The sequence below is a fragment of the Oncorhynchus nerka genome, linkage group LG22 (assembly GCF_034236695.1).
Source record: "Oncorhynchus nerka isolate Pitt River linkage group LG22, Oner_Uvic_2.0, whole genome shotgun sequence".
NCBI lineage: Eukaryota > Metazoa > Chordata > Actinopteri > Salmoniformes > Salmonidae > Oncorhynchus > Oncorhynchus nerka.
Genome location: NC_088417.1, coordinates 74,063,914 through 74,080,955, shown reverse-complemented (window position 1 = coordinate 74,080,955; position 17,042 = coordinate 74,063,914). Strand labels below are relative to the sequence as shown.

The 17,042-nt window shown below is 41.5% G+C and overlaps 1 protein-coding gene across 1 annotated transcript; it reads left to right on the top strand.

The window, feature by feature from the left end:
• The first annotated feature begins 2,929 nt into the window (after nt 1–2,929).
• On the top strand, nt 2,930–4,217 carry LOC115104705 (odorant receptor 131-2-like). The gene has a single exon (XM_029626055.1). The coding sequence runs from the start codon at nt 3,197–3,199 to the stop codon at nt 4,127–4,129; it is 933 nt and encodes a 310-aa protein (XP_029481915.1). The 5' UTR covers nt 2,930–3,196; the 3' UTR covers nt 4,130–4,217.
• The last annotated feature ends 12,825 nt before the right edge of the window (nt 4,218–17,042 follow it).

Genomic DNA, 17,042 nt, shown 5'->3' with positions numbered 1-17,042 from the left:
GGAGCGTTGCTGCACAGCTATTTTCAGGTCTCTCCAGAGATGTTCAATCAGGTTCAAGTCTGGGCTCTGGCTGGGCCACTCAAGGACATTCAGAGACTTGTCCCGAAGCCACTCCTGCATTGTCTTGGCTGTGTGCTTAGGGTCGTTGTCCTGTTGGATGGTGAACCTTCACCCCAGTCTGAGGCTCTGAGCACTCCTGAGCAGGTTTTCATCAAGGATCTCTCTGTACGTTGCTCCGCTTATCTTTCCCTCGATGCCAGTCTCTGCCGCTGATAAACATCCCCAAAACATGATGCTGCCACCACCATGCTTCACAGCAGGGATGGTGCCAGGTTTCCTCCAGACGTGACGCTTGGCATTCAGGCCAAAGAGTTCAATCTTGGTTTCATCAGACCAGAGAATCTTGTTTTTCATGGTCTGAGAGTCTTTAGGTGACTTTTGACAAACTCCAAGTGGCTTCCGTCTGGCCACTCTACCATAAAAGCCTGATTGGTGGAGTGCTGCAGAGATCGTTGTCCTTCTGGAAGGTTCTCCAATATCCACAGAAGAAATCTTGAGCTCTGTCAGAGTTCTTACCATCCTCTCTGACCAAGGCCCTTCTTCCCCGATTGCTCAGTTTTGCTGGGCGGCCAGCTCTAGGAAGAGTCTTGGTGGTTCCAAACTTCTTCCATTTAAAAATGATGGGGGCCACTGTGTACTTGTGGACCTTCAATGCTGCAGAGACTTTTTGGTACCCTTCCCCTGGTCTGTGCCTCAACACAATCCTGTCTCGGAGCTCTATGAACAATTCCTTCGACCTCATAGCTTGTTTTTTTCCCAACTGTGGGACCTTATATAGACAGGTCTGTGCCTTCCAATCAATTGAATTTAGCAAAGGTGGACTCCAATCAAGTTGTAGAAACATCTCAAGGATGATCAATGGAAACAAGATGGGCCTGAGCTCAATTTATAGTCTCAGAGCAAAGTGTCTGAATACTTATGTAAATAAGGTATTTCTGTTTATTATTTTCAATACATTTGGAGAAAAAATATATATAAAACTGTTTTCGCTTTGTCATTATGGGTTGTGTGTAGATTGATGAGGGAAAAAAGTAATTTAATCTGTTTTAGAATAAGGGTGTAACGTAACAAAATGTGGTAAAAAGGCCAAGGGGTCTGAATACTTTCTGAATGCACTGTATATCTGTCCAGTACACGAAGTGTAGACTTTAGGCTAAAGTTGAGTCAATGTCAGTGATATCAGCATGAGTTAATTTGGGTAGTACAATGTCCCTGACTTGTTTGTCTGCTTTCTGTTGTTTGTGGGCTCTGTCTTTCCCTTAGGAGTAATGTAGTCCCTGGGATGTGCTGCAATCTTATTTTCTGTTGTGAATTATTGATGAACTTTCTGTAATGACTTCAGTAATGACATATCCTAATTGCCTTTATGTGAGAAAACAAGAGTCAAAGGTTAAAGAAAATGGTAAAGCATTTGTTTTCTGAAATCAAATAGTCTTGCATTAATAATCAATGGCCTGGGTTGGTAAATGGAAGTGTAATGAAGTGTGGTACTGTTGTTGTATCATCATGCCTGTATTTCTGTGGAGGAACAAGGGTTTCTTGTCATCTTTCAACATGCTTGCTTGTCAGGGATCAGTGGTCAAAGGCTATAATTTAACCCACTGGGAAAGGTACAGTTGTCTAGCATATCCTGTTTTCCACCTGACCTTAAATGTAATTTACTGTCAACCAAATGGAAAGAATTGTGAACAATCCTAAAGCCATGTTGTTGACATTACACAGAGCGGTAGGGGTGTTACAGCAGGAGTTGTAAGTAGGCACAACCGGTTCTCAAAGCAATTTGTATAATTCTGTATGTACACTACTGTTCAAAAGTTTGGGGTCACTTAGAAATGTCCTTGTTTTTGAAAGAAAATCATTTTTTTAGTCCATTAAAATAACATCAAATTGATCAGAAATATAGTGTAGACATTGTTAATGTTGTAAATGACTATTGTAGCTGGAAACAGCTGATTTTTAATGGAATATCTACATAGGCATACAGAGGCCCATTATCAGCAACCATCACTACTGTGTTCCAATGGCACGTTGTTATAGCTAATCCAAGTTTATCATTTTAAAAGGCTAATAGATCATTAGAAAACACTTTTGCAATTATGTTAGCACAGCTGAAAACTGTTATGCTGATTAAAGAAACAATAAAACTGGCCTTCTTTAGACTAGTTGAGTATCTGGAGCATCAGCATTTTGGGCTCGATTACAGGCTCAAAATGGCCAGGAACAAATTACTTTCTTCTGAAACTAGTCAGTCTATTCTTGTTCTGAGAAATTACGGCTATTCCATGCGAGAAATTGCCAAGAAACTGAAGATCCCCTACAACTCTGTGTACTACTCCCTTCACAGAACAGTGCAAACTGGTCCCTAACCAGAATAGAAAGAGTAGTGGGAGGCCCCGGTGCACAACTGAGCAAGAGGACAAGTACATTAGAGTGTCTAGTTTGAGAAACATATACTGTAAGTGGTAACACTTAGAACAGACTATGGTCATTCAAAGAGAGAGGGATGTGAGCTGTAGTGGTATCTCACTTGGAGGCTACCAGTTTGTCAAGCTGGGCGAAATGAAAAGTACATGATAATGATACATGAATTAGGAGGCTCTTCCAATTGTTGCGGCATGAGGGAATGATTAAAAGAAAGGAGGAGGAAAACACACAACATTTATGGGCACATCCAATATTGACAATGAACAATGTGCTGTAACCCTCACGTGCAGTTGCCAAGAGACCAGATCACCTTGTAGTCTTGTGATTGGTAACTAGATTGACACGTGATGGTGTTATGTTGTGTTTGTGTCTTTATATGAAGACGAGGACAGGCAAATCCACCATTCACTCCACTCACTCCAAGAAACTCAGAGAAACACAGAGAAACACCAACACAGAGAAACACCAACACAGGGACCCTCTGACTCATTGTTAGGATTTCTTCTCTCAATATAGACTTATCCTAAAAGAATACATTTACAATATGATGTGCGTTGATTACATCTTGAGTGTATCTTTAGATTTGATCTGTTTTGTTTCCTATCAAGAGTATGGCTACATTTATGTTTGCAAATTTAGATCATGCATTTATGGACTTATATTACACTTAACCTGTGTTATTTCTTTACAGATATGACATCACTCTGAGACCATGTATAATACAACAGGAGCTACCTTTCAGAGGCTGTATGGGGTACCTGTGAAGGCTGTCCTGTACATGACACCATGTCTTCTCTTCCTCTATGTAAATGGTGTTATGCTGTTCACCTTGATGAGTAAGCCTGTCTTTCAGGAAACCACTCGCTATATTCTATTTGGCCATTTGCTTTTCTCTGATTCTCTCCAGCTTACTATGAGTATGGTGATGTATATGCTTGCTGTGACCAGACTGAAGATGATTAGCTATGTTTGTATGGTTATGTCTTGTTCTGCGGGAATCATTGCAATAATCTCCCCTTTCAACCTGGCTGTGATGTCACTGGAGAGGTATGTGGCCATCTGCTTCCCACTGAGACACGCTCAGATTGCCACCTGCAGGAGGACACATGTGGCCATCGCTGTGACGTGGGTCTTGGGCTCCTTAAACTCTCTCATTGAAGTCTTTGTGTTTGTTACAATTGAGTCTACACCTTTTACTATGCAGATTTTCTGTAGCAGGTACAATCTATACACACAACAGATTTATATAGAGTTAAACATAGCTTTCACCACGTTGAATTTTGTGACAGTAGGTGTCATCATTATCTACACGTACATCGCCATCCTGGTCACAGCTAGGTCTGTTTCCTCTGACAAGACTTCAGCCAGTAAGGCCCACAAAACAGTGCTCCTACACCTGATTCAGCTGAGCCTGTGTCTCTCCTCCACCCTCTTTAACACTATTAACACCCTGATTCACTGGCACATGGACCCTGTGGTAGTGATGCATATTCAGTATGTTCTGTTTGTAGGCCTCATAATCTTCCCCAGGTGTCTGAGTCCCCTCATATACGGCCTGAGAGACCCAACATTCAAACACATCTTCAAATATTATATTGCCTTCGGCTTCGGAAACTCAGTAAAGCCAGTGGTGATTGTATCATGATGTACTGCAAAGATACAGAGATCTGTGTATGTACTGTATTTACTTTTCAGTCACTTGTACCTTGAGTGATTATTTTCTAAGAAATAACAGAAAGATTATGTTGGACTTATTTGGAAATCAGTCATGTATCATTTTACTTGAGAACAAAATAATAAAGATGTGCATATATAATTTGATACTTGTTGCTAAGCTTAAATAGTTTAGGGAAAATAATTGTAATCTGTCACTAAATAAGATGATAGCATTGTGTAAAAAATCTACCTACGTCAGAAATGTATTTGTAAATGATATGTATTGTTTGGACAGTATAATGTAACAGTTAAAGTAACAGTTAACCTTGTGTTTGAGATATATATATCTTAAAGCTCCCTCAAAACATGCAATGGACTGTAATAAGATGCACACAAATCTAAACTAGAAATTGATCAACACAATTACAGAACACTACATAATTATGCAGTTAAATGAAATTGTAACAAAGAAACGTTATTTCACAAAAACCTGCTCTTTTAGTCCACAAATGGTGTTAGTAGAGGAGGTGTTAAACCTATTGAAGTCATTACCCGATGGTAAATCTACAGGTTATGATCTTATGGACAATTTTTTACTTCGATATGCTGCTCCCCAGATTGCAGCTCCACTGAAATACATATTTAATTGGTCACTGGAAAAGGGGATGTTTGCAAATGTACGGAAGCATGCTAAACTGTGTCCTATTCCGAAAGACAGCAAAGAACCCATTACTCCTGCCAATAGTCGACCAATTAGTCTACTCCCTTCACTCAGGAAGATATCAGAGGGTATTGTGAGTAGACAATATGGGAGTACATGGAAAAGAATGATCTGATTACAGCCAATCAGCATGCTTATTGCAAAAACCATTCCACTACCACGGCATTGGTTGACATAACTGACCAGTGGCTGAACGCTATGGATAATGGCATGTTTGTGGGTGTACTATTTTAGATTTTTGTGCAGCATTTGATTTAGTGGATCATAAAATAATTTTGACAAAATTATTGCTTTATGGTTTTAAGGAGGTGGCATTGAATTGGGTACAGTCATATCTAACTGACAGGAAACAGTCCACCTATATCTATGGTTCATTTTCTTCCCCTCATGCTTTAAACTGTGGAATACCGCAGGGCAGTTGCCTTGGGCCCCTTCTGTACTTAATATATACCAACGACCTTCCTTGTGCCTTATCTGAAACTCAAGTTACGATATTTGCAGATGATACTACATTTACTACAGCAAGACAATCGTTCAACAGGTACAGCTCTACAAGTAGATTTGGAAAATATCAAGGAGTGGGTTTGCAGGAACAAACTTGTTTTAAACACCAATAAAACCAAAAGTTATGTTGTTCTGTTCCACCAGGAAAAGGCCAACACATCATGGGATACAATTAAGTATGGGGGGAGTACAACTTGAGGAAGTGGCAGCAACCAAACGACTAGGAGTGCAGCTAGACAACTGCTTATCATGGTCGTCTCAAATAACTAATCTATGAAAATAAATATTAAAACTGCATGCATGATCAGAAGGATAACTAAATATTTACCAGGAAAGATTCTTAAGCAAATAACCCCTAGCATTAATTGGCCATGAGGTGAACTACTGTTCTGTGGTCTGGGGAAAAGCATCAGCTAGTGAAATTAGGAGACTGCAGATTGCACAGAAAAAAGCAGCAAGGATTGCTTTAAGGTGGAGATATGGTTCTTCTGTTGTAGTCTTGCGCAATGCTCTTGGTTGGTCATCAATTAACAAGATAATTTTAAAAAACATGCTTATTTTATTTTATAATATACACAATTTAAAATGGCCAAACTCTATTCACAACAGTATTCAGTTGGTACGAGATAGACATTAAGTAAATACTAGGAATAGATTGTCCACCATCTATGTGTTATCCAGACAAAAGAGAAATAGGCTAAATAACATTTCGATTTAGAGCAATAAAGAAATTGAATAATTTATCTGAGCACACCCGAAACCTTTCAATATATAAATTCAAACAGTACTTTATAACCATTTAAATATAATACTTTTTAATTTTTTTATGTCACCTTTATTTAACCAGATAGGCAAGTTGAGAACAAGTTCTCATTTACAATTGTGACCTGGCCAAGATAAAGCAAAGCAGTTCGACACATACAACAACACAGAGTTACACATGGAGTAAAACAAACATACAGTCAATAATACAGTAGAAACAAGTCTATATATGATGTGAGCAAATGAGGTGAGATAAGGGTGGTAAAGGCAAAAAAAAGGCCATGGTGGCAAAGTAAATACAATATAGCAAGTAAAACACTGGAATGGTAGATTTGCAGTGGAAGAATGTGCAAAGTAGAAATAAAAATAATGGGGTGCAAAGGAGCAAAATAAATAAATAAAATAAAATAAATACAGTAGGGAAAGAGGTAGTTCTTTGGGCTAAATTAGAGATGGGCTATGTACAGGTGCTGTGTGAGCTGCTCTGACAGCTGTTGCTTAACCTCTTAAGTCGACCCTCTACTTTTTTGAACATTCTGTTAAAAATCGCGCAACATTTCAGCGCCCTGCTACTCATGCCAGGAATATAGTATATGCATTTGCTTAGTCTGTGTGGATAGAAAACACTCAGACGTTTAAAAAACTGGTTAAATCACTGCTGTGGCTTTACCAGAACTGCATTTACATCGAAAAGCACAGGAAAAACTGATCACTGAAAATGGGAAAATATATCCATGCGCTACTTGAACCCATTGATAAAGGTGAACCACAATTAATTGACTGAGGTTGCAGTACCTACAGCTTCCACACGGTGTCTAGAGTCTTGTCATTTCCCTTCGAGTTTTTTCTTGGTCAAACACATGCAGGACACCGTATCTCCTCCGGTCTAGGACCAGATATTTTGGTTGAGTTTCTAGCCGGACATTTTTCCAGACGGACAGCTAATGATCTTTACATCGCCTCCTGATGAATTTTATCGCTTATTAACGTTTACTAATACCTAAAGTTGCATTACAAACGTATTTCGAAGTGTTTTGTGAAAGTTTATCGTCGACTTTTTGAATTTAAAAAAAAAATGACGTTACGTTTTGAAACGATGTTTTTCGTTTATCACACAGTCTACATATAACGATATCTAGGCTTTATATGGACCGATTTAATCGAAATAAAGACCCAAATAGTGTTTATGGGACATCTAGGTGTGCCAACAAAGAAGATGGTGAAAGGTAATGAATGTTTTCTATTTTATTGTGCGGTTTGTGTAACGCCGAAATGCTAATTATTTTGTTTACGTCCCCTGTGGGTCTTTTGGGGTGTTGCATGCTATCAGATAATAGCTTCTCATGCTTTCGCCGAAAAGCATTTTAAAAATCTGACTTGTTGCCTGGATTCACAACGAGTGTAGCTTTAATTCGATACCCTGCATGTGTATTTTAATGAACTTTTGAGTTTTAACTAATACTATTAGCATTTAGCGTAGCGCATTTGCATTTCCAGAGCTCTAGTTGGGACGCAAGCGTCCCGAGTAGAAGCAACAGGTTAAAGCTAGTGAGGGAGATAAGTGTTTCCAGTTTCAGAGATTTTTGTAGTTCGTTCCAGTCATTGGCAGCAGAGAACTGGAAGGAGAGGCGGCCAAAGAAAGAATTGGTTTTGGGGGTGACCAGAGAGATGTACCTGCTGGAGCGCGTGCTACAGGTGGGTGATACTATGGTGACCAGCGAGCTGAGATAAGGGGGGACTTTACCTAGCAGGGTCTTGTAGATGACCTGGAGCCAATGGGTTTGGCGACGAGTATGGAGCGAGGGCCAGCCAACGAGAGCGTACAGGTCGCAATGGTGGGTAGTATATGGGGCTTTGGTGACAAAACGGATGGCACTGTGATAGACTGCATCCATTTTTTTGAGTAGGGTAATGGAGGCTATTTTGTAAATGACATCGCCGAAGTCGAGGATTGGTGGGATGGTCAGTTTTACAAGGGTATGTTTGGCAGCATGAGTAAAGGATGCTTTGTTTTGCGAAATAGGGAGCCAATTCTACATTTAACTTTGGATTGGAGATGTTTGATGTGGGTCTGGAAGGAGAGTTTACAGTCTAACCAGACCCCTAGGTATTTGTAGTTGTCCACGTATTCTATGTCAGAGCTGTCCAGAGTAGTGATGTTGGACAGGCAGGCAGGTGCAGGCAGTGATCGGTTGAAGAGCATGCATTTAGTTTTACTTGTATTTAAGAGCAATTGGAGGCCACGGAAGGAGAGTTGTATGGCATTGAAGCTTGCCTCGAGGTTAGTTAACACAGTGTCCAAAGAAGGGCCAGAAGTATACAGAATGGTGTCGTCTGCATAGAGGTGGATCAGACTCACCAGCAGCAAGAGCGACATCATTGATGTGTACAGAGAAGAGAGTCGGCCCAAGAATTGAACCCTGTGGCACCCCCATAGAGACTGCCAGAGGTCCGGACAACAGACCCTCCGATTTGACACACTGAACTCTATCAGAGAAGTAGTTGGTGAACCAGGCGAGGCAATCATTTGAGAAACCAAGGCTGTCGAGTCTGCTGATGAGGATGTGGTGATTGACAGGGTCAAAAGCCTTGGCCAGATCAATGAATACGGCTGCACAGTAATGTTTCTTATCGATGGCGGTTAAGATATCGTTTAGGACCTTGAGCGTGGCTGAGGTGCACCCATGACCAGCTCTGAAACCAGATTGCATAGCAGAGAGGGCATGGTGAGATTGGAAATGGTCGGTAATCTGTTTGTTGACTTGGTTTTCAAATACCTTAGAAAGGTAGGGTAGGATAGATATAGGTCTGTAGCAGTTTGGGTCAAGAGTGTCCCCCCCTTTGAAGAGGGGGATGACCGCAGCTGCTTTCCAATCTTTGGGAATCTCAGACGACACGAAAGAGAGGTTGAACAGGCTAGTAATAGGGGTGGCAACAATTTCGGCAGATCATTTTAGAAAGAAAGGGTCCAGATTGTCTAGCCCAGCTGATTTGTAGGGGTCCAGATTTTGCAGCTCTTTCAGAACATCAGCTGACTGGATTTGGGAGAAGGAGAAATGGGGACGGCTTGGGCGAGTTGCTGTGGGGGGTGCAGTGCTGTTGACCGGGGTAGGGGTAGCCAGGTGGAAAGCATGGCCAGCCGTAGAAAAATGCTTATTGAAATTCTCAATTATAGTGGATTTATCAGTGGTGACAATGTTTCCTATCTTCAGTGCAGTGGGCAGCTGGGAGGAGGTGTTTTTATTCTCCATGGACTTTACAGTGTCCCAGAACCTTTTTAAGTTAGTGTTGCAGGAAGCAAATTTCTGCTTGAAAAAGCCTTGGCTTTTCTAACTGCATGTGTGTATTGGTTTCTAGCTTCCCTGAAAAGCTGCATATCACGGGGGCTGTTCAATGCTAATGCAGAACGCCATAGGATGTTTTTGTGTTGGTTAAGGGCAGTCAGGTCTGGGGAGAACCAAGGGCTATATCTGTTCCTGGTTATACATTTCTTGAATGGGGCATGCTTATTTAAGATGGTTAGGAAGGCATTTAAAAAAAATAACCAGGCATCCTCTACTGACGGGATGAGATCAATATCCTTCCAGGATACCCTGGCCAGGTTAATTAGAAAGGCCTGCTCGCTGAAGTGTTTCAGGGAGAGTTTGACAATGATGAGTGGAGGTCATTTGACCGCTGACCCATTACGGATGCAGGCAATGAGGCAGTGATCGCTGAGATCTTGGTTGAAGACAGCAGAGGTGTATTTAGAGGGCAAGTTGGTTAGGATGATATCTATGATGGTGCCCGTGTTTACGGCTTTGGGGAGGTACCTGGTAGGTTCATTGATCATTTGTGTGAGATTGAGGGCATCAAGCTTAGATTGTAGGATGGCTGGGGTGTTAAGCATGTTCCAGTTTAGGTCGCCTAGCAGCACGAGCTCTGAAGATAGATGGGGGGCAATAGGTTCACATATGGTGTCCAGAGCACAGCTGGGGGCAGAGGGTGGTCTATAGCAGGCGGCAACGGTGAGAGACTTGTTTTTAGAGAGGTGGATTTTTAAAAGTAGAAGTTCAAATGGTTTGGGTACAGACCTGGATAGTAGGATAGAACTCTATCAGGCTATCTTTGCAGTAGATTGCAACACCGCCCCCTTTGGCAGTGTTGTCTGAAAATGTTGTAGTTAGGGATGAACATTTCAGAATTTTTGGTGGTCTTCCTAAGCCAGGATTCAGACACAGCTAGAACATCCGGGTTGGCAGAGTGTGCTAAAGCAGTGAATAAAACAGATTTAGGGAGGAGGCTTCTAATGGTAACATGCATGAAACCAAGGCTTATTACGGTTACAGAAGTCATCAAAAGAGAGCACCTGGGGAATAGGAGTGGAGCTAGGCACTGCAGGGCCTGGATTCACCTCTACATCAACAGAGGAAAAGAGGAGGAGTAGGATAAGGGTACGGCTAAAAGCAAATGAGAATTGGTCATCTAGAACGTCTGGAACAGAGAGTAAAAGGAGGTTTCTGGGGGCGATGAAATAGCTTCAAGGTATAATGTACAGACAAAGGTATGGTAGGATGTGAATACAGTGGAGGTAAACCTAGGTATTGAGTGATGATGAGAGAGATATTGTCTCTAGAAACATAATTGAAACCAGGAGATGTCATCGCATGTGTGGGTGGTGGAACTAATAGGTTGGATAAGGTATAGTGAGCAGGACTAGAGGATCTACAGTGAAATAAGCCAATAAACACTAACCAGAACAGCAATGGACAAGGCATATTGACATTAAGGAGAGGCATGCTTAGTCGAGTGATCAAAAGGGTCCAGGGAGTAGTGAGGTTGGTTGGGGTCACGGCTAGCCGGGTCATCGGTAGCAAGCTAGCATAGGATGGAGGTCTGTTTTTAGCCACCTCATGCATTTCCGTCAGTAGGATTAGTGGGGTTCCGTGTAGTAGAGGGGATCAATCCAATTCACAAAAAAATAGATATAGTTATAGAGGCACAATAAAAATACAAATAAAATTGTCCGATAGATCTATTCAGATAGCAGCCGATAAGACAGCTAACGATTAGATGGGCGTTCAGGTAACGTCGCGACGGAGGAGCCAGCTGGATAACTCCCTTGGGCAGATAACGTCGGTAGTCCAGTTGTGAAGGCCCGGTGGGGCTCCGCGTTGGCAGTAAAAACAGGTCCGGATAGGTGATTGTAGCCCAGGAGTGGGTGATGGAACTCTTCAGCTGGCTAGCTCCGGAATAATTGATGTTTGCTCCGGGATCGACGTAAGCCGATAGTCACACGGATAGCAGCTAGCTAGCTACGAGATCCAGGTGTAAATGTCCAGAGCTTGTGGTTGAAATCCGGGGACATGGAGAGAAAATAGGTCTGGTATGTTCCGGTCCGAGCCGCACCGTACAAAACTGGCGATAGATTTTCGAGCTAAAGGATAGCTGATGAACACAAACCGTGGTTAGCTGAATACTAACGATTAGCCAGTAAAGAAGCTAACTTGCTTCTGGCTAGCTTCTGGTTAGCTTCAGGCTAGCTTCTGGCTAGCTTCTGATTAGCTTCTGGTTAGCTTCTGGTTAGCTTTTATGGAGGATTTCAGATTTGAGGTAAATAATACTTTATTTTTAAAAATAAATTGGTGAGGCGGGTTGCAGGAGTGTTTTGAAGTTGAGTTTATGGAGAAAAAAAATATCTATATATAAAAAGGTGTGCGAAGAAAGTTGTAAATATATATATATATATATATATACACGGGACACGACAAGACGAGGACAAAGGACGTCTGACTGCTATGCCATCTTGGTGGCCATCTAAGATAGGAAAGTTAGGAAAGTTGTTCTGGACTATGGTAGATGAAGACTCAATGTCACGTGTGCTCCCTCTCCGGCCTCTAGGTCATCAGGCTGCTTGTTATGGCGCACACTGTTACCATCGTTATGCACACCTGCGCGTCATCAGACTCACCTGCACTCCATGACCTCCTTGACTACCTGCCGTCATTGTTTCTGTTTCAGTTTCATGTCTGTGTGCTGTAGGAGTGTCTTGATTTGTATTATGTTCCGTTTATTTATTAAAACACTCACTCCCTGAACATGCTTCCCGACTCTCAGCGCACATCGTTACAATCAATCTATCTTTTTAGACTGTTAGAGTATTTATCTGGTCAATATGTTAGTGTATTACATCTGTTTGTAACAGTGTGTTATATGTGAAAATGTGATCATATTATAAATACAATTTTAATGTTTAAGGACTCTTGGAAGATTAGTCCAACTGTGGTCTAAAAGAGATCCTACTAAAATCAAATCAAATACTTTGTAGAGGCACCTTTGGCAGTGTTACGGGTGTGTACGGGAGGCGAAGTCAGGTGCAGGAGAGCAGAGTGGAGTTAACAGGCGCATTTTTATTCCAGTCAATAAATAAGCACAAAATGACATCAAAGTGCCCAAAACACAGAACATGAACAAAAGTTTAGCGTGTGAATATACCCACATAACAATAAACAATTACACACAAATACATGGAGGGGAACAGAGGACTAAATACATGCAGTGCGATTAGATCATGAAAACCAGGTGTGTATGGAAACAAGACAAAACAAATAGACATATGAAAAATGGAGCGGCGATGGCTAGAAAGCCGGTGACGCCGATCGCCGAACACCGCCCGAACAAGGAGAGGAGCCGACTTCGGTGGAAGTCGTGACAGGCAGCGATTACAGCTGTGAACAGAGGTGACCCGTCATTCAGGGCAGGTGGGGCAGAGTATTGAGCCCTGCATTTTTAGCAAACATTGGCTGTTTTGCATGTTATCTTGGCATTAATACGTGTCACATATCAGTTTGCAAACATTGTAAAAATAATATATATCATTGAGTTAATAAAGCCGCATACAAACATGGTTTATTTGTTGTTTTCTTGAGTAAGAATGCAGGTGTTTCAGCCTAGCTCAGTGCTTTCTGTGCTGCTGGGGCAAGCCAGCAGAAAATACGGAGCATTGCACCGTGATTGGCTAAGTGTTCTGTCACTCATGGGGACTTTACGTCACTGCCAAGTGTAAGAGGAGACATTGCAAATTCTAGCCATTCGGCTGCTGCTGTAGAAGTGCCCATCCAAGAAGGCTCAAGATCATTGGCCAGAGATAAAATTACGTCAAATCATGTTATATGTACAGTAGCTTTGATTGGACTGATCATGTCAACATCATAGTTTCCCAATCTTAGCTAGCAGTCATCATCATGAATCCAGTCGACCATCTACTGGCAAATCCTTTTTAATCCTTGTCATACAAAAATAGATAATGAAGAGTACAGGAGGGGACTGAGTGGCTCTCCAGAGCCGATGTGAGTAAGACCACAGGTCAACATTCAGAACAGTTCAACATTCACAAGGCCGCGGGGCCAGACGGATTACCAGGACGTGTACTGCGAGCATGCGCTGACCAACTGGCAAGTGTCTTCACTGACATTTTCAACCTCTCCCTGTCCGAGTCTGTAATACTAAAATGTTTTTAGCAGACCACCATAGTCCCTGTGCCTAAGATCACTAAGGTAACCTGCCTAAATGACTACCCCCCCCCCCTTGAAAGGCTGGTCATGGCTCACATCAACACCATTATCCCAGAAACCCTAGACCCATTCCAATGCACTGCACACTGCCCTTTCCCACCTGGACAACAGGAACACCTACTGTATGTGACAATGTTATCCATTGACTACAGCGCAGCGTTCAACACCATAGTACCCTCAAAGCTCATCAATAAGCTAAGGACCCTGGGACTAAACACCTCCCTCTGCAACTGGATCCTGGACTCATGTGCCTCACCCTAATAATCCGGTCTATTTACCCCTCTTTATTTCGCCTACTGTTCTGACTGTTCTGACTGTTCTACTGTAGCCTATAACCTGTTTGAGAGAAATGTAATGATCAAATATTGTAAGAGCTTTCATTGTCTGCTTATATGTCTCCTTTATTTATCCTACTGTTCTAACGTGGTGTACAGGGAGAGCACTGTAAGAACGGCTCATGTTCTGAAATCCTTCGATGTACATTTCAAAAGTGCTCAACAAATAGTTATATTGACTAACGTCCATCCTAGCTCACTCATTGTCTTAATTGAAATTACGGATTGCCTCTTATCCTCTTGTTGTCCCCTTATGCCATAGTTGTGTACATCTCAATTGTCATTAGAAACCACATTTGTAACTAAGCAAGTTAGCCATATCAGCAATATTTTTTTAAAGGCAGTAAATGAGGCTGAATGAATTGTTTCGCTGCAAGACAAGGCTCAGCTGATAGCCAGGTGTAGCAGTGATAAGATGTTGGGACTGCTTTATGTAGGCCCTAACAGTTTGTGGGTACCGTTTGTCACCTTTATAGTGCAATTAATGTATTGTTTAGTATTGTGTTGTGTAGTGGCTTTGCTGGCATGCATTCCACTTGTTTTTTTTTTGCCACACCAAGATTTACATGCTAAAATCGCCACTTGCTGTGAGTGTTTCGGGGTAAGTCTGTAAGAGATTTCCACACTTGGATTGTGCAACATTTGCCCATTATTCTTTAAACTCTGTCAAATTGACTGTTGATCATTGCTAGACAAACATTTTCAGATCTTGCTATAGATTTTCAATTAGATTTCAGTCAAAACTGTAACATGGACACTCAGGAACATTCACTGTCTTCTTGGTAAGCAACTCCAGTGTAGATTTGGCCTTGTGTTTTAGGTTATGGTTATTGTGTGTAGGCCAGTGACAAACAATCCCAATTTAATCAATTTTAAATTCAGTCTGTAGGGGTGTGATTACTTTCTGAAGGCACTGTATATAATTCATTTTTAGTCCAAAAATGGATGTAGCAACTACAGATTCAAGCTTTAGGTATCAAAAGTAAAACTAAATTATGTAATTAACTTGAAATTCCTTATATAAAGCAAACCAGACAGAATTTTCTTGTTTTTAAAATGTACAGATAGCTAGGGACATAATTTACAAACAAAGCATTTGTGTTTAGAGAGTCCACCAGGCAGTAGGGATGAATGTCCACGTGTTCTCTTAATAAGTGCCTGAATTGGACCATTTTCTTCTCATGCTAAGCATTCAAAATGTAACGAGTACCTTTGGGTTTCAGGGAAAATGTATGGGAGTGTCACGCCCTGACCATAGAGAGCCCTCGGGGTTCTCTATGGTGTAATAGGTCAGGGCGTGACTAGGGGAGTTTCTAGGTATTATATTTCTATGTGAGTGTGTGTATGGTTCCCAATTGGAGGCAGCTGATATTCGTTACCTCTAATTGGAGATCATACTTAGTGTGTCCTTTTTCCCACCTGCGATGTGGGATATTGTTTCGTATGAGTGCCTATGTGCGCTACGTATTTCGTTATAGCGTTGTTTTACTATCATTAAAACGTGGAAATCTACTCACACTGCGCCTTGGTCTAATTATTAATACGACGGTCGTGACAGGGATTAAGTAAAGGTAGTCAAAAATGTAAATAGTAAAGTATTGTATAGACACCCCCCAAAAATACTTAGTACTTCAAGTATTTTTACTTAGTTACTTTACAAACTGTTTTATACTGGTTTCAAACCCATGACCTCTTGATCCTAGTTCATATCCAAAATCTCAAATCCACATTACCGAATGTGTTTAGAAAATAGAGCATGAGCCTCTAAAACTGTTGGTGTAAACCCTCTTTTAAAACATGCATCGTGTTACAGTTCCAGCGAAATCTGTCCTCTCTTAAAAATCATCATACATGTATATAATTACTATTGCATCAGCCCATACTTATCATAACACCAATAGCTGTTGGTGGCTGGCTCAGCATTCTATGCTTCTCTATTTCGTCACCTGCACATGTACATAGTGAACTCGTACTCCTTATAAATAAATAAATAGAAAGCACTATTTGAGAATTTGACCTACCGCTTGCATGTCAATATCAGACTGGGAAGATTTGACATTCACTATCTCCCCCTATCTGCAAGCGTAGCCAATGACATAACACCTTATTGACGTCTGTCTTGAACCAACCAATAGAAATACATAAACAATGAATACATATTTCTGCAGTGGCAAGTAGAAACATAACCAACCCTGTTACACACATATAGAGTAGACTAGGTCTTTTATGGTTGTTTATTATTTGAATTTCGGATACAATCCGTTTCCATAGAATTATGTCCACAGAGTTAAAGATGATATTGTGCAGTGACCCTGATGTCTGTGACAGAGGCCTATCTTCCATTTATCTGTCCCTCTGAGCCCTAAGAGAGGTCAGCAGCCCCAGTGCCACAGACGAGCTCTGGCTCCCAGTAAACACAAACACAGCAGACATTAATGATGTAATTATTGACAGAGCATTAATGATGGTATACACTTTACATCATCACATTAAATATTAATATGTGGATTAATGAGGGCGCAGGGGAGAGGGTCAGAGGGGATATTTCTGATTGGCACCCTGGAGCTCTGCAGCAGTAGCAGTTCCCTCCTCTCACAGCACAGCACAGACAGACACAAAGGCTTGCTGCAATACATACTCTTGTGTGGCATCACACTCTCATGATCAGGACTACAACTTCTTGTACTTTCACCTGCTCGGGTGCACCTCACTTTCCCGACCTATCTTAAGCTCCGGTGCATGGAATTTACCTTTCACATGCTCAGGGCACCACACTGTTGTGACCAATCAAACACACCGGAGCCTATGGCGCATTGCCTATGGTCAATCCTAGGATTGCATATGGTGAATTTTGCCTAGGATCAATCATGTGGAGTAAATCAAGGCCCTCCTAATAACCATTAGTATAATATCATACCAGAAGACAGAAAGCATAACAATGAAAAGATCAGGCAGATATCTCTGCTCGCAGGCCTGCCAGCAACAGTGAATAAATCACTGAGTTCCATAGAACAAGGCAGTAGAGTC

What these genes read in the sequence shown, in the direction of transcription:
- LOC115104705 (XM_029626055.1), top strand. Translation starts at nt 3,197, where the DNA reads ATGTATAATACAACAGGAGCTACCTTTCAGAGGCTGTATGGGGTACCT.